The sequence below is a fragment of the Sceloporus undulatus genome, chromosome 6 (genome assembly GCF_019175285.1).
Source record: "Sceloporus undulatus isolate JIND9_A2432 ecotype Alabama chromosome 6, SceUnd_v1.1, whole genome shotgun sequence".
Classification (NCBI taxonomy): Eukaryota; Metazoa; Chordata; class Lepidosauria; order Squamata; family Phrynosomatidae; genus Sceloporus; species Sceloporus undulatus.
Window position 1 is genome coordinate 105,523,330 of NC_056527.1, and position 18,055 is coordinate 105,541,384.

An 18,055-nucleotide genomic window follows, 5' to 3' on the forward strand; every position below is an offset into this window, starting at 1 on the left:
TCCAGCTGGCATAACCAACATGAACTGCTCCTAGGGCTTGAAGTTCATAGCTAAGTCTCCTGTGTTTTCTGAAACTATAAATGGGGGTTAGCTGTCCTCAGTTTCTCTTTAAAGAGTTCAAGCTTTGACATTTACAGGATGGCTAAAACAGTGGTTTTCTTCCTGTCAATTCTAATACATTTGGCGATCTATATCCAAAGATTCTTTATCCACGGATTGAACTATCAAAATATTCTAAAAATATATAGATTCTAAAAGTAAAACTTGATTTTGCTATTTTATTTAAAGGACATCAGTTTAGTATGTCATGTCCCCCCCCACTAGTCCAGCTCAAATCCTCTAGTCAAACAGGAGTTCACAGCATAGGAAGAAATAAGCATAGTCAAGGACCAATTTTTCATCGTTTTTAATTATAGTCAAACACGGTACTTTCAATTCCCTGTTCTTTAAAACAAATGCAGCTGAGCTGCTGAATAAACAAGTACAATATAGAGACTTCTTTGGAAAAAAAATACTCATGCGATATTGCACATTTAGGTTTTTCTGCATTTTTTCTTGTTTTTGTTGGCGATGCAGCCATATAGAAAATATTTCTGTTATGTACAGATATGTTCGGGAGGGGAATTCATGGACCAAGGCAGGTGGAGGGAAGGAAGGGGGGGGTGGGATTAAAGGGAGAACAGGGTAGAAAGGAAGGGGGCTATTTATTTTGGCAGAGGAATCTTGGCTCATGATAGCGCAGGAAAAACACACACACACAGACAGGATTTTCAGGGTAGTACTTTGGACCCGTTTCTCTTGGAATTACTTCTAGCCCTCAGTTTTAACATTGAAAATATTTGATTGTGTGCGTGCAGGAAGAGGAATGCAGGAGAGCCATGAAGCTAGAACCTCATGTATCCTCAAGGAAAGTGGCGGAGTCCAGGAAGAGGTCAAGGAGGCAAAGCTCCCAGAGGAAGAGGAGTGGAATGTAGAAGGCTGGCAACTAGGGCAATGTCAAATGTGGATGCTGGTTATGGCCTGTGTTATCCATGCTAGATACCTATAGTTTGGGCAACCTCACAGCTGGACTGGGCACTGTCCAGAAAGTATAGAGAGAAAAAACCTGTTTCTTTTGGGCTTGACCTTATTCCTGATTGAGGTGAGAAAACAATGGAAACAGTCTTTTGAGTCTGGCCTAAGTTTGGACATTCAAGGGTCTGAGAAGGGAGTAGGCCAAACTCGTTATCTAAACAACAGGAGGCTGAGGAAAGTGAATAACAGGAGCTAAAGTCAACTGCCTTAGTGTAAAAATACAGGGAAAGGAGCAACTGTAACAATGCCCACTTCCATCTTCGCTCAACCCAACTATGGCACTTTGCTCTCTTCTCAACAATGAATACTATTCTGGCTGTCATATAATGCCCCTCCCACCCCCAGCATTCCTATGTCTCTTTGATTCTAGGCAACCAAAGGACAGACAATCCCACAGATGATTTAAAAAGCAAAATAACAGTTACATTGCATTTCCCTCTGAGTAAACTCATTCATGGCCTCAGAATAGACTGTGGCTAAAATGTCTCATACAATCACATTTCTCCCCACCCCCATTTACCTGTTCTAAGCTGCTTGCTCAAGTTTCCAGGTCACAGGCCAATTGCCAGCCTAGATTGTCTACAACAGGGGTACATAACCTCTCTTCTGCATGTGCTAACAGCTAGAAGCCACATGCACAAAATGCAATACTATCTCAATACAAAAGCTTACATTCCTCTGCACACATCTCAGAACATTCCCATCCCCATGTCATTTCCATTGAGACTGTGGTTTACCCAGTGGTTTACTTTAGCAGCATGTAGAGAGCGAACTGGGAAGCCAGAGAACAGCATTTCTACCACTACTGCCCTGTCCCTACAGCACAGTTGATCAGTTATGCTACAGAGAAAAGTGGGTGAATTCCCACCACATTTTGGGGCCACATGAGATGCAGCCACAGACTACAAGTAATGCTGCTCTCTGCTACTAGGTGCTCTCTGCTTACTAAAGGCCACCTTCCATCCTACAACATTTGAACCTGCTGCCCTCTGGCAGCATTTATGCAATTACCAATGGATTAAACCCTTGTCACTCTGTGAGGTGATGCTTGGACTGAATCCAGATATCCTCCCTCCCTCCCTCCAACCCCATGGATGACCAGTGTTGATACAATGCTGTTCTTGGGTGACAAGGTTCAAATGTTTAGCCTAAGGAATTATAAGCAGTGCCCATTCTCCATTAGGCTGTAAACCCTGTAGGCCAGGCTGGCCTCCCTTTAACCCTACTCTGCCCACAACCTCAAACAGTCTGGCCTTTTGCTTCCAAGTTGTAATAGAGCTCAGCTGTTTCATCTTCCCTACTCCCAGAAAAGCTGAACTGGATTGTGGCCACTCCACTCCTACAAGCCTCCAGAAAAAAATGGCTCCTGTCATCCCCACTGCCTTTGTTCACTGAAGGAAAAGCAATAAGCAAATAACATCACTTTAAGGAAGCCACAAAATAAATACTGTCTCTGGAGAGGAGGAAATAAAAGAAAAAAGGGAGGAAGAAAAAGAGGACGTGCAAGACATTGTTTCTGTTGACAAACTTGGCCTTTTCTGTAAAAATAATGATTGGTGGGCTTCTGATTGGCTGAGGCTTGGAAAAGCCCAAATCTGGAGTGTTTTGGTGGCGATAGGAACTTGGCTGTCCCTCTCCTCATGTATTTTTCCTGACCCCATTGAGGACCTGGTACACAAGTGGGAGGGGTGCAGAATAAGGCCCCAATCCTTGAAAGAATCAAGGGGCCGTGGCAGCAGTGGTCACTTGGAGAGCTTGCTGATAACGCGGATAAGAGCGGCATTTTCATCTTTGAGACGCTGGTTGTCAGCCTTCAAATCTGAAAGAGCCTGTGAGACAGAAGGCAAATACAAAACCTCAGTGAATCTGGTACAAGCCTTAGTTCCTACATTCCATGAACAGACTAAAAGTATCCCACTCTCATTTAAAGCAGCCCTCAGACAGAGACCCTAGAACTTACTGAACCAGGTGGGAATTACCTTCAACTCTTCCTCCAGCTCTGCCGCTTTCCTTTCCAAAGCTCGGCGTTCCTGGTGGGGAGGACACAGCAAAGAATGAGAGTGAGGCAAGAAAAGGAGAGGAAAAGCTATTCTAGAAGTGTGCTTATGCCATACTAATAAAACACATCTCCACAGAAGAGAAGTATGCTGACTTCAGTCTTGTGTGGCTTAAAATTGCTACAGCCCACCCATACATGTAAATTTAAAAAATGAGTGCTGAATCAGGAATCCATCATCGGTAAGGCTTAAAAAGGCCGAAAGCCAATGCCGAGGACCTGGGAGGAGGGGAAAATATCCTCAAAAACCTAATTTGTCATTTAGGACATATTTCAGTTCTCCCCCTGCCATCTTGTGCAGATATCAAATGGCTTTTTTAAAAAAAAGAAAGAAGGAATCAGCCTTTTGGTCACTTCTGGTTTCTAGAAATACTACTGCAGACTTGGTGCCAGGGTATGTGTGTGTGTGTGGTGTAGCTTTTAAATGGCAAGTCCTCCTGAGGCTTCTGGTGCCATTTTGGCCTTTCATGAAGCCCATCTTCTATCTGGCATATGAAGGAGTCTGGGGAATCTGCACTAAGGGTCCTGGTGGGCTGTAAGATCCACTTTGCCAATGCCTGGAATGAAGTGTACTGCACCTACATTCCTGCTTAGTAATATAAGTAACAACTTGCTAGAGAAAACTCATTTAATTTATCAATCTTTGCAAGAATTTTGATAATGAACAGTTGCTACATGGTCCAGTTCCAGACCTCCATTCACCTACCTGTAATATAGGACAAAAAGTTTAAGACAACCCCAGCCAGCCCCCACAGAGCAACACAGGGGACCTCATGGATCCAGCAAGTGATGTCTAGAGTCTTACAGTGTAAGTTTTATTAAGCAGCAGCTTCTGGAAAAGGGAAGGAAAATAGCAGTGGAAAGAGGTACTTACAAATCTCTCCAGTTCAAGGAGAGCTGGCCGCTCAGCAAAACGCTCTTGCCTCTGTGGGTAAACAACACACAATACATAACATGAGAGCCACATTGAAGGCAAACTAAGGGGTAGAAAAGTACTTATATTTGGAAAGGTATTTCTCAGTTGGTGTGCCAATACAGAAAAGGCCCTATTGGTGGCTGCTTACCTGGGTACTGAAGGCAAGAACTGTTCTAAGTATGTTTTCTGCTGAAGACCATAACACTAGAGGACAAACTTACGGAAGAAGTCCAGATATCCTGCTCTCAAGCCAGTAAGCATTTATATCATGCATGTCAAAGTGCTCCATATCGCAGCCATCTTCTGAAAATCCCCAGAAGATAAGTCAACACTGCAGAAGGAGGGGCTGGGCCACAAGAAGAGACTAAGGCTTGCCTCAGACTACCTAGTGTGTGGATGTCTTATTGTTACATGTCTTATTATTGAATTGAGATCTGAAACGTTAACTTCGGGATAGCTAACAGCTCACATTCTTAGCCATTAAGCTATACCAGTTCACATTCAATATCTTAGCAGACACAAGTCAGCCCTAGATATAAAATGTATCACATTTATTACAGATGTGTCTTCTCTCTCTTTGCCACATCAGTTGTGTCTGCATATCAAGTTATCCATATTTATGTTTGCAATGTCTCAATGCGTTAACCCTGAATTATTTTGCAGATAACTGCAATTGAAATGAAATGAAATTCTTTATTACAGCCAAAGACCAGCATGATAACTGCAATTTGTTTCCCCCACTTCTGTTCTGCCCCCCCCCCCAAACTCTTTTGTCAGCTAATAGTGGGAGATGAAACCAGCCAAGGACAAGTCACAGTTTAATCAAGTCCCACTAATAAGCCAACAAACCATGGCTTCTAATTATGGTTTGCTTATAAACCATGGATTTTTCAAAAGACAAAACAAAACAAAAACAAACAAACCATGATTTGTTTGCAGGGACAAATTGAAAATCAGCAACCTGCAGCCTGGCATACTATTGTGTATAAATCTACACTCTGTCCCCTAGTTCCTCAGAAGTGTCTGCCCTGCCCATACCTGAGTCACTCTTTCCAGCTCCAACTTAATCTGTGTCAGCTGCAGCTGTGCTTCTTGTAGTTGTTCCTTCAGTTTTTCATTCTCTATCGAGAGATCTTCATACAACTTAGGAAGACACAGAGGGAAAAATGAAAAAAACAAAAAACACTGATATCACTAACAGCCACACACTATGCCAGTATCCCCTTGCAACAGTCTGTTCCCAAAGAAGAGATGTGCTCCAGCTTAAATCACTAACTTTCTTGTAATAGTGATCGGGTTCCTCTTTGCAGCCCGATGAAGCGCTGTTCAGTCTCTGGCAGCTGTAGGGAGCTGTCCGGTTTGGTAGGAGGCTATTTAGATGTTCACTGAAAAGGACAAGGAAGCTAAAGTCATGGAAATCATACACCTATGGTTACTTACACTTGGCAATTCAGGTAGGAGATATATAAAGATTTAATAGTAGGCTCAAAGAGAAACCATGAGGACAGGGTGTGTTAACAAAAAAATATTACTGGACTTCGCACTGTTGATTTTGAGTGCACAGTTAAGAAAAAGCTTCTTTGGAGATAGCATTTAATTCTTTTGTCACCTGGCAGATCAACTGCCAGCCAAGAAGGAACTCATGAATCCATAATGGTGAACCCTCTGAACAAATCTTGCCAAGAAAACCCTGTGATAGATTTGCCTTAGGGTTGCCATAAGTTGGAAGTGACCACACAATAGCAGCAAACTGGTGCCTTCTCCACAACCCAGCTTAAAATGCTGAATACCAAGGGGATCTACCTGCCATGTCCGGAGGGATCTTCATTGTTGACTTGCTCAACATCTTCATCATCCTCACCCTAGAAAAGGAGAAGAAGCTGGAGTCTATGGGTTCCCCTAGAAGGTTTGCATAGATAATCTAGGTGCATCTATAAGACAGCTTCCAAGTTCTCCACAAGACTCCCTACTGATGCCTGAACCACTGTGCCTTCCATCCACGTCCAAAGCCCTCTGAAAAGCCTTCTTTCACATTCACCTCTGAGTTTCCGCCCAAACCAGTGATGCGTCTCTCTCGACGGCCTTTTCTGCGGTCCCGAATAGCCAATCTGTTCCGGAGGTCCGAATCTGCCTCTGAGTTGGTCTCATCAGCTTCTGAGCCTACAGGACACAGTAATATGTGAATTTACTTCAGGCCCCCTTTCACTTAGTTCAGACTTCCATGTATTTTAATTGGCACAGTATCAACAATGTTGCTTGGAAGACACCTAGTAAGAAGGTTAAGAGTTCCTTAGAGCATCATTGCATCAAACTTATTAAAATAAAAATAAATTTGATCTAAATCTTGAGGGGAGAGAAGCAGGCAAGAAACAACAGGCCTCTGCCTGCCAAGAAGAAGAGCCCTCCCCCGACCTCCATCTTGAGGGGAGAGAAGCAGAGGTTTTTTTTGTTTGTTACTTGCTTTGTTTGTATATGCATATGTATGCTGTAAACCGCTTTGATCATAGGAAAAGCGGTATACAAATAAAACATATTATTATTATTATTATTATTAAATAATAAAAGTGTTACAGGAGGTTGCAGTTATACAGAAGTTACTATAAGCCCAAAGATTAAAAACAATCAAACAGGCAAAAAGAAAGCAGAGACAAAGAAAAGTACAAAATATCACTTGAATAAAGTTGTTACCCTTTCTGGGCTGCGAATTCACCACTAATGGAGTCACAGTATAAACTGAAGAACTGTCTGAACTAGGGAGCCGGAATCTTCTAGAAGAATCCTGAAAAGGGTTTTGAGGCAGAGTTAGGGAGGAAAACAATGGATACTGACACAGGTTTATTTTTTAAATTTATATGCCAGCTCATTGGAAAATGCCCTCTTACATTTTATGATGATAAAAATCCAAGAAAAGCAATCAAACAATAATTGAACCAAGTTCAGTATTAAAATATCAAAGTATTAAAAAAAATAAAATTGAACTGACAACAACAACAAATTACAAGATTAAATGCTTTCTGGAAGCATATATTCACATGTATATAATTAGGACATCATTCAAATCCTCACAGGTTAAAGAAAGTGGGCAAGCATCTTGTAAAGGGCCAACTACAACTTGGAATGTTTGAAAAGAATTGGACGATGCATGCCGTTCCACAATGAGATGTGCAAAAACAGAACAGACTAATAGCTGCACACAAAAAAATTATACTTTGTAGGCTAGAGGACAGATACATCTCCTTCTTCCCTGCATCATAACAATAAATACTGCTTAGCCTGACAAAAACCACCTAACCCCGTTCTTTTGGATGTACTTTTTATTTTACTTGTACAAGGTCTTAGGACTTGTATCCTAAGACCATCAAGCTTTGTATCATGGCAACAGTTCTCTCTATGCCATCCACAAGTTCTGGCAGGGATGAAAAGCCTAAATCCCACCCAGCTCTAGTTTCTGCAACCTCTACCGTAGTCTCCTGGGACTGCTGCTCTCCATCTTTGTCATGCTTCTCATCCTCCTTGCTTCGCTGCTCTGACGCAGTTTTGGAATCTCCGGTCCGCCCCATGGTCTTCTCAGCCTCTTTTAGATCTGTGAGGGTAACACCCTTGAAACATTTGGGGGGGGGGGGGAGAAGAGATATGAAAAATTTGTAAAACAGAGAAGCACAGTGACACCTAAAGGTTCCTGTTGGCACTACAGGCTTAGCTCAATTAACAAAGTACCATCACTGCTCTCTCCCAAGTCCATAGATTTTTTTATCCATGGATTCAAGCATCTAGATTGAAAATATTCCAAAAAATATAAATTCCAAAAATCAAACCTTGATTTTGTTGTTTTTATATAAAGGAGACCATTTTACTATGCCACTGTATTTAATGGGACTTGAGCATACACAGATTTTGATATCCATGTTGGGTCCTGGAACCAAACCCTGGCAGATATCAAGGCCCCACTGTAGATGAGTTCTCAAGCATTAATTCTTTTACAGAAACAGAGGCAGAAATAATATGGAAGCAACAAGGATAAGTTCTTGTACAACAAAAAAGAAAAGCAGGTTAATATGTTTCAGCAAACATTTTATTCAAAACTAACAGACTGTGTAATGACCTGTCTGAAGAGATTCGACAGATGAATACAATGTCTGAATTTAAAAGAGTAATAAAGATCAGTTTCTTCCAGCAGGCTTATCCAGATGATTTTTAAATTGTGAATTTTAAATGATGAATTTTAATGTGGATTGTTTTAGTATATGTAGATTTTATTTGTCCTTTTAAACTGATGTGTATTTTAAGTGATGTAGCTTGTTAACTGTTATTGTTCCTTGCACTGATCTATGGGGAGAGGCGGGAAAGGAATTAATATTCCATTAAAAGACTCTGTAAAAGGTGCTTCTTAGTCGGAGGCTTTGGTAATTGAGGTATGCCTTGTACTGCTGGTGCACAGCAGACCACTTTCCAAATCTCCAAGATCAGCAAAATAAAAAATAAAAGAAAGAAAGAAAGAAAGAAAGAAAGAAAGAAAGAAAGAAAGAAAAGAAATGAAAAAAGGGATGTCAGCATCACTTTATGCTGTATTTCTGCCTCCCATCTTGTTTGGCATCACCTTTGAGCCTGAACCATGGGAACTCACTCTCCTGTGCTAGCTTACCTGTGTGGATCGTCTAGACTGTCTCATGAGTCTGGAACGGGCCTTCCTCTGAGATTCTGACTCTTCATCTCGCACTGGCGTCTGATACGACCTGGCAGACGAAGAAACAGGTGGTTGGATTACATTTAAAGGATGCCACTGATGCCCTCCTTAGCTTTTGTGAGGGATCCCTCTTGGTTACTGCCAAACATCATGCCGCAGTTTGTTGCTTCAGTGGTAGGAAAGAAACCTCTCCCTAATGGTCAGGCATATGCCTCTACCTCTCTGACAGCTTAATTCCGCTCTTCACCACATAAAGCCTTCTTCCTAAGCCAGTCAAGACTGAAGAAGCATAGTTGGTGCTTGTGGAACAAAATGGCTGTACTCCTGTCACCCTGTTCTCACACTGATGCCCTCCACTGCTTCACTTTGTCTAACCTGGCAGGGAAAGAGACTGGCCTAAACAATACACTGAAACATGATAAAAGCCACTGGTACTAGAAGTGGCTGGAGGTTTCTACAGAATAATGAGTGAGAGTTAACAGAAATACAAGTTCATAGAAATCTGAAACACAGAAACTGAGAATTAGGCAGTGGCTACAGCAACACCTCTCTTTTGATACCCAGAGCTATACAGTTGGCCCTCTGTATCCACAGATTTTTTTATCCATGGATTCAAGCATCCACGACTTGAAAATATTGAAAAAAACATAAAAATTCCAAAAAGCAAATCTTGATTTTGCCATTTTATATAAAGGACACTGGAGCCAAATCCCAGTGGATATCAAAGGGGCCACTGTTACTCTGTATTTGACTCACTGATGCTTGTGACAGTCGCGCCCTTCTTAACACGGTTTTTTATACACGGATTCAGCAACACGGTTTGAAAATGTTCCAAAAAAGTATAAATTACCTTGATTTTCCCTTTTTATAAGGGACACCATTTTGCTATGTCATTATTTTAATGGGACTTGAGCATACATGGATTTTATTATCAACGGGGGATCTTGGAACTAAACCCAGAGTATAACAAGGGTCCACTGTATTGCAATTGTCAACTGCTTTCTTGCCCTGACTATCCCTGGCCCCACCAACCCTCACCTTCGGCGATCCCGGGATCCATGCTAGAGCTGATGGCAGTGGAGAGAGGGACTTGTGTGGGCAGGGCTGTATCTATCTTCATCTGAAGGCCACCTTCTAGTTTCTGTGGGAAATGAGCAAGAAAGGAAAGAGAGAAACGAGAAAGAAAGAGACAGCACGCGCAAGAGGGTGTGTTTAGTGAGCCCTCCCCCCTGATAAAACTTTCAGAAAACATCAAGCACTCCAACTCCTGGCTAACCAGAATGTAGACTTTTAATTTGAAGCCCTCCCAAATTGGTATGCTAATTGTCTTTCCTCCTTTTTGCCTGCATGAGTTCTAATCGACACCCCCCCCCCCCCCTGCCCCCAATCCAGCTTCATGAGCAAAACCTATCACTCTGCCATAATTTACTTTAGGCCTTTTGTCTCTAATATTTTCACTAGCTGTTCCCTTTTAAAAGTATATACATCATGTCTGATGTACAAATTATTCTATCCTTTTCTTTAAAAAAATGTATGTTCTTCTCAATCCTGCAAGGCAAGTGTAATTACACTTTCTTATGGGAACAGAACAGAAAAGGAAAGGAAGTAACATTCTGAAAACAATCTATCTTATAATTAAGCAGGGGTATGAATCTAGCATTGCCTAGTTATACCTGCTTGCCTCTTCCATTCATTATGTTTTCACAAATTACTTAAAGGAAAGAGTTATACAGTGCTGTGTAAATTTACAGCGCTTTATAAATAAAGGTTAATAATAATAATTTAAAATATATAAGTAAATTAAGTGCTCTTAATGCACTTTGCCATTTCTTTAGTAGGGCAGAATAGCATTGTCAGCTTCAAATTATATATAGATGGTTGAAAAGAAATCAGTATTTATGACTTGCTTACGATCACCAACAACATTCATATCTATCTTGGAAAGCTGAACTGGGTACAGTGGAATCATACCTCACATTCTTAAACCCCAACAATATATGTGGATATGATAGGAAAGGCAGGCAGCAGACTTTCTACACTTCCTTCCTAACTATATAACTCCACAGTTGTTCCATTCCACCTGATTGCAGTTTCTGTCTCCAAAAACAAACAAAAATAAAAACAACAAGCCCTGGCTCCTCCAGCCTAACTAGAGATATTCCCAGGTACCGAAAAGGGGGGGGGGCAGGAATGATGATCACCTGTGGCCCACCAAAGGTTGCTTAGCTGCAGCTGCCATCATCCTTAGCCAGAATGGTTGATAGTTGGGAATAACAGGAGTTGGGAGTCCATCAATATGTTGGAGGGCCACAAGTTAAGATATGCCAACTTTAACCTACTGGTTCCCACTACTCAACAACACCAAATAATATTAGAATATAGCCTGTATTCTCAGCAAAATCTTGAAGCTTCACTACCAACAGAAACCAGAGATTCCATACATATGATCATGAGTTGAGTGTAGATTGGCTGTAAGGATAACAAGGAGCAGGAAAAACAACTCCTCAAATGATCCCAGTTGAACCAGGTGATCTTTGTGGCTGAATAAGGAGACAAACCCAAGTCTGACATTCTACTGCTACACCACTTTGGCTCACCAGTGGCAGATTACTCACGCTCTCCGGGGATCTCTGTGGGGCTCTGTGTCTGGGAGGGCAAATATCCGCCGAGTGGGTGTTGGGGTTACCCGGGCCAGGAGTGGCTCTTTGCTCTGTTAAAAGGAAACAGAAGAACAAAGTAAAAATCTGTATGTGACCGATGCTGGGACATTCATGCACAGTGTGGCCAGGAGGGGGAGCTGCTCAGAGGCCAGCTGGAGACCTGGGAAGTATTTTGCTTTTCATTCAGTGCTACAGCAGGTCCAGTATAAGAATGGAGGCCTTGAGCATCTCTCTTGGTTGATAACAATGGCACTACTCTACCACAGGATCTGATACTTAGTACTTCTATCAATGTTTACCTACACAAAGAGATCTTGTAGCACCATTGAGACTAAGTGAAAGAAAGCAATGGCAGCACAAGGTTTCATAAACTTAAGTCTACCTCCTTAGACGCATTCCAAATACATCTAAGGAAGGTGACTTCAATCTACAAAAGCTCATGCTGCCAACTTCTTTCTTTCAGTTAGTCTGAAAAGTGCTACAAGACCTCTCCCGATACTACAGACTAATACAACTACAGTGGTACCTCGGGATACGAAATACCCAGGTTACGAAATTTTCGGGATACGAAAAAATCCCATAGGAAAACATTGTTCCGGGTTACGAATGTTTTTTCGGGTTACGAAAAAACTTTTGGTGCTTTTTTCGGCTTTTTCGCACGGAATCGCGGCTTTTCCCCATTAGCGCCTATGGCAATTCGGCTTACGAAGGCTTTTCGGGTTACGAACGGTGCCACGGAACGAATTAATTTCGTAACCCGAGGCACCACTGTATATCTTTGAATTATACCTACACACAGTAGCTCATAGAATCTTAAGAGTTGGAAGAGACCACAAGGGCTGCCCAGTCCAACACAGCAAAGTCAAAGAAAATCTAAGAAACAACGTAGCCAGAGCAAAGGATGTAAGTAAGAGGAAAACCAAGCAGAAAGACTGGACAAGAGGACATTCAAGTTAGGTCTTTTGGACCAATTTAGGTCTTTTGGACTTTCTTGCCAATATAGTTCCCCTCCCACAAAACCCGCACAGCTCTCAAGCTAAGCTCCACACATCTAAACCTCCAAACATAACAAGCTAGCAAGCAAGCCACACCCTCTGATGGGCAGAGGCTCCTACCGGGTCACCAGCTGGCTCAGAAGCTGCGCTCCTATTGGCTAACCCTGGGCCAATGGGATTCTTGTTCCACTTCCGTAAGAGTTCCCGGATGTCTTGCTGTTGGTATATGGACAGTGGCAAGATTGGGGTTGGGGGACAGGGAGGAAGGAGAGAGAAAGAAAAGAGGGCAAAGCAGAGACAGTCTTGTGGTGAAACCAATGCTTGCCACCCGCAATGGAGTGAGACAGCCCACAATATAACAGGTTCCACTCCAGTCTGGAAAAGCAAATGAGTTGAGATGGAAAACATAGCGATAAGAGGAAACACAGACAAAAAAGCTGTTATACCAAAATCTTAGGAGATGCTACTAAGGCCCAGCACTGCTTCCTCTCCTTCCTCAACTCCTATTTCAGCAATGCTATCACCAGGCTTGGTGACACATGATGCGAGGCGGGGGTTGCCCTCCCCTCCCCTCCCCTCTCCCTGCCTTGCTCACCTGCCGCCTTGCCATCTCCTTGGCTCTTCCCCCAGGGCAGGGGGTAGGCAACCTGCGGCCCGCGGGCCGGATGCGGCCCAGCAAGGCCTTGGGACCGGCCCCAGCCCGGTCCTGCCGCCGATTGCTGCCGGAGCCTTTGGCCTATCAGGAGGAGGCGGGCAAGGGGGGGCAAGCAGCAGGCAAGGGGAGCAAGCGGCGGGCAAGGGGGGCAATTGTCTATAGAAGCCTCCAAAACATGCATTTATATTAACATTTTTTTTAAAAATCAGCAAATTTTTTAGCATGTCCTCCATATTTTTTTTAAAAAAGTGTCCTCCACTTGAAATTTTTGTCCTACATTTGTCCCGGTTTATTTATTTAAATTTTTTAATTATTTAATTATTTATTTTTTGGCTTCGCCCCCCCCCCCCCAGTTGTCTGAGGGACAGCAACCCGGCCCCAGGCTGAAAAAGGTTGCCTACCCCTGCCCCAGGGAGAGAGCTAGGCCGGTGATGAAGCCATGAGGGGCACACTCACCTTTTTGCCACTGCCTCAGCCCTCTCCCTGGGAATGGAGCCAGGCCAGCAACAAAGCCACAAGGGGCATGCTCACTTCTCCATCGCAGCAGGTGGAGGGCCCCATCGGGTGTCACCCCTCCTCTTGGATGTCACCTGCTACAGTTTGCACCCCCGCACTCTCCCAGTTATGTCACTGCCCTAGCCAGTGGTTTTGCTCAGCTCTGCCCCAACATTCCCCTCTTTACATTACAACACACTTAAGCTCCAGAGGAGACGGTTGTAGCAGTAGCAGTGTGGCAGAACCACCTGGACCTTCTCATAGAAACTCCTTCATCAGTTTACAGCTATTAGGCTTCACAAAGGAGTTTCTGTAGCTAAAAGTAGGCCTTGGAACTTGTGCAGAGGTTGTTCTCATCGTTATAGTCCACACAGCTTTCGGATCAAGAGGTTTAGCTTACCAGCAGGCCTTCTTAAGCTTTGGAAGTTATAATACAATCCTAAAGGCTCTAAAATTACTGCTTAAGGCATGATGATGATCATGAGGAACCTGTGGCCCTCCACACGTTGGTTGATTCTTAACTCTCATAAGCTCCAGATAGAGTGGCTAATGACACAGATGCTGTGAACACTAGTCCAGCAACACAGAAAAAGGCCAAATACTTCCCATCTCAGTACTAAAGTCATTCACATACTATGCCAATTTATTCAAATGAAGTAGAAATGAGCCTATGATGCTGCTTTACACTGAATCTGGCTATTAGTCTGTGCAGCCCAAGTGAGCAAAGAGCAGCCCCAGAGCCACATAAGGCCCCACATGGCTACTACTGCCACCTCCAACTCCTCTTTTTGACAAATAAAAAGGGTGAATTCCCTCTCTTGGAAACCCTAAAGAAATGATTCATCCTTTAAATAGGTCACAGGCCCCCCTCTGCACTTTAAAACAAATAATTGTGGATTTTCAGCTTCCAGCCAATTCTAGGGTTTGGAGTGGGTGGGATGGCAAGGCATTTTTGACTGTGTTGCTTTTATCTCCCATGGACAAAAAATTGGCCGCTGGAGTTGTCAAAGATGTCCATCCTTATCAAATCACTATTCTCTCCTCTTTACTGTCAAGAGGCTCTCTTAAAATAAGTGACCATTCCCACCCCTGTTACAGGAATCCCTTTTCCAGGAAGAAATGCCAAGCACAGAACCTGGGAGTCTTTGCATGCAATCTACAATAAAGTAGCTTGCTGTGGCCACTCTGTTTAAGCTTGCTTCACAAACCTATATTCTGCTTTCTGCAAACTATGGGTAGTGACAGGCCCCTTTGCTCCATGAGCTCTCATTGTCCAATTGATTCCAAGATCTTTCCAGGCACCCTCCATCTGTTTTAAGGATTACTGGCACAGTAGCTGAAAGTCTGCTCAGAAAAAAAAAACTGGACAAGAAAGGGCTTGATGCTGAATTTCACCTTTAAGTGTAATTGTAAAATGACTGGACTGCAATGTTGGCTTGTCACAAAGGCTATGCAGCAATCAAAAATGTAGACCTAAAATAGCTTCAGGCCAGGATACTTGAAGGACTGCCTTCTCTCTATGAACCAGCATGTGCATGGAGTTGCCTGTTGATGACCTGATCAGAAAGGGTCAGAAATGCCCCCAATAAATACCCCCTTAATTCTTGCCTTCTCTGCCACTTCAGGCATTAAGTTAAGTCTTCTCCTGCTTTCCCAAGATCTAATCTGAAATGACTTTATTATTATCAGCTGCTGTCCTGTTGTGCTGTTTCAATTATTTGTGGATTTTTCCTTTGATCTCATTGGGGTCTGATTCAAATCTGTTTCAGTTTTTTCCTGTTTTAACATTGCAAGAAGAGACACCTAGAAAATCAACTGCTAGACAAAGGTGGAAATTTAAAATGAAACAAATCGTCATATATGAGCTGTTTGAGCCTCATCACACTGCTCCTTTAGTAACATTGTGGGCTCCATCTTTTGTCCCAATACAACATTACCATGCTGAATCTAGATGCCCCAAATAGATTTTTGCTCTGCATGTTTTGGCTTGTCTCAGTCAATGTTGGCTCCACCTGGGCTTACCTTTTCTTCTGTATCAAGCCGGGGACTTGATGCTGAGCGCTTGATGCCACTGCCCTGCTTGGCAGCCCCATCATCCAGCTTGGCATCCTGCAACACCCCAAAACTGCTCGTCTTACGTAGGCTCTGTCTCCAGATGGCAGGCGCTGCTGCATCCTCTGGTTCCATGGTACGGCTGGAGCCTCCAGAGAACTGTAGGGGAAAGGGAGGAAGGGGAGGAAAAAGAGACAGACACAGAGGGAATGGGGAGAAGGGGAGTCAGGATGGATGAAGGGAATTGTAACTTGGAGCCACGGAGTTGGAACAAAGAAGAGGGATAACCAGACAGGGCTATGCAGGGGAGTTCAGACCTGCACCCAATAAATGACGTATCCTTAGATAGCAAACAAACTAGAAAGTACTGTCAGACCTCAGATACTTTAAGAAGAGGACTAGAGTGAGATACACAGTTCTTTAGAGTCTCCTGATTCAACAAGAGAAAAAGGGTCAAAGTAGAGTATGTCGGAAGACAACCTGGCATCTTCCAGATCTTGCCTGAGAAAGAAAGAACGTCTAAGAACAGAGCATGGGCAGGATTACAGGGACAAGCAGTCCTATCTGTATAGCCAACTTAAAAAAGAACCACACCTTGAAGAGCTGTCTGTATGGAGACAGGGCTCCCAGTTTCTACTTTCTGGAGCAATGCTAAGTTTCCTAAAATGAAAGTTGCTGTAGCATAATCATCTGAATTCATAATTATCTGAATTCAAGCTGCCCAACTGTTTGGAGGCTGTGACAGATTCCTCTGCATATTCTCAGAAGCACCTGACTGCTACTTCACATGTTATAGGCTCAAGTCTTGGCATAAAAGTATGTTCCAGGGGTGAACTCTGTGTTGAGTGAAAAGAACTGGTATTGAAGCCACTTTCAAGATAGTTTTCTACATTTTACTTGGGAGGATTTTTTATAGTCAGTAGGGAAAATGTTGGAGAATATTTCTCTCCTGCATAACTATGCATTTACAACACAAATTAGAAGGAAACCTGAGATTCCCAAAGTTTTACCAGGTGCAGTTTAGACACCTCTTTTGAACCAAAGGTAAAATCACAGCCATGGAGAAAAATAAGGATTGTAAATAGTAGGGATGCAATGGTGCTGGAGTTCAGCCTTCCATGTCTCTCTGGTCCAGTGCTTCTTCAAAACAAGGATGCTCTCCTCCCACCTATTCCCTTCCCTCCCCCTGACTCCTTGCCAATATGACATTCCAAAGCAAAGCAGTGTTATGCAGAGCTATTGAGATTTACATTGAGCATCCTAGCAGCGGCATTCCAAAATTTTGTCAAAACAGAGGTCATGCCAGGTAACCAGAGCCTGAAAAGCTGCTTCTTCAAAACTGGAAGCTTCTCATCACAGGAAGCTGCACAGCTTCAAGAGGTTTGTGTCAGCTTCCCCAGCCAAACATGTTCATCTAGAAAGCCCTCTCAGTAACCCATCCCACATCATATTCTTCACAGGAAACCATTGCTTTGGTCAGCTTGCTCCTCTGCAAATGTACAAAGAACTACAAACACAAGCAAGCTCTGCCATTCACTTTACCGAGATTCCACTCTCTGCTTAAAGCCAATGATCATCATAATCACCATCATCATCTTTATTTATTCCCATTTTCTCAAACACTGGGACTCAAGGTGGTTTACTACTTAAAATAAGCACAATATAGCTAAAACATTTACAAAAATGCAATATAAAAATGGAATTAAATTAACAAAACTAAAAACATCTTAAAATGTGCAATTAAAAGGTTACAAAGCAGTCTAAAAGCAGTACAATTAAAACTAGAGAGCCAGTATGGTGTAGTGATTTTGAACACTGCACTATAACCCTAGGGGCTCGGGTTTGAATCCCTGATTAGCTATGGAAATCCATTGGGTGACCTTTGGCAAGTCTCCACCACAGAGGTTGGCAAAGGCAAACCTCCTCTTAACAAATCTTGCCAAGCAAACCATGTGATAGGGTTGCCATAAGTCGGAAAAGTCTTGGAGGCACACAACAACAAAAAACAAAACTATATGATATACTCTTAAAAGCATTTTCTTTAACAATAGTCAGTTCTCAAAAGCCAGTTGCAATAAAAAAAGTTTTGCCTGCCAACAGGAGGACAGCAAGAAGGGGGTAAGTCTGGCCTTGCTAGGAAGGAAGCTCTAGCTCTACCTAGGGGTAGCCATTTGAATTGCCTTTAATTCTATCTATAGACTAATTCTATTTTAATTTCTTTATGTCTTAATCATGTGGAACTTTATCTGTACTTGTTTTAACTGTGTAAGCCTCCTGGAGTCCCAAGGCTTGGAAAAAAGTAAGGTAGATATGTGTGTCACTCTGTGTGTAAAACGAATACAATAATCCCATCAGATACACAAATAATTTAAACCAGGGGTAGGCAACCCTTTTGAGCCAGGGGCCGGGTTACTGTCCCTCAGACAACTGGGGGGCCGAAGCCAAAAAATAAATAATTTTTAAAAAAT

The 18,055-nt window shown here is 42.8% G+C and overlaps 1 protein-coding gene across 5 annotated transcripts in view; it reads right to left on the bottom strand.

Moving 5' to 3' along the window:
* Positions 1–390: 390 nt before the first annotated feature.
* The window catches only part of PPP1R12C (protein phosphatase 1 regulatory subunit 12C), a 49,081-nt gene continuing 31,416 nt past the window's right edge, over positions 391–18,055 (bottom strand). The window contains exons 10-22 of one of the 5 annotated variants that reach the window (XM_042472838.1): positions 15,558–15,746; positions 12,506–12,604; positions 11,346–11,440; positions 8,689–8,779; positions 7,502–7,645; positions 6,735–6,825; positions 6,085–6,206; positions 5,850–5,908; positions 5,323–5,431; positions 5,085–5,189; positions 4,005–4,055; positions 3,054–3,104; positions 391–2,903 (exon numbers count right to left, since the gene is read on the bottom strand). In XM_042472838.1, the coding sequence (XP_042328772.1) occupies positions 2,817–2,903; positions 3,054–3,104; positions 4,005–4,055; positions 5,085–5,189; positions 5,323–5,431; positions 5,850–5,908; positions 6,085–6,206; positions 6,735–6,825; positions 7,502–7,645; positions 8,689–8,779; positions 11,346–11,440; positions 12,506–12,604; positions 15,558–15,746 (1,293 nt within the window). In that variant the 3' untranslated portion in view covers positions 391–2,816. Of the gene's footprint in view, positions 2,904–3,053; positions 3,105–4,004; positions 4,056–4,267; positions 4,350–5,084; positions 5,190–5,322; positions 5,432–5,849; positions 5,909–6,084; positions 6,207–6,734; positions 6,826–7,501; positions 7,646–8,688; positions 8,780–11,345; positions 11,441–12,505; positions 12,605–15,557; positions 15,747–18,055 lie in introns of those variants that run through there. The other 4 variants (XM_042472839.1, XM_042472840.1, XR_006104513.1 and 1 more) reach the window with 4 other exon arrangements.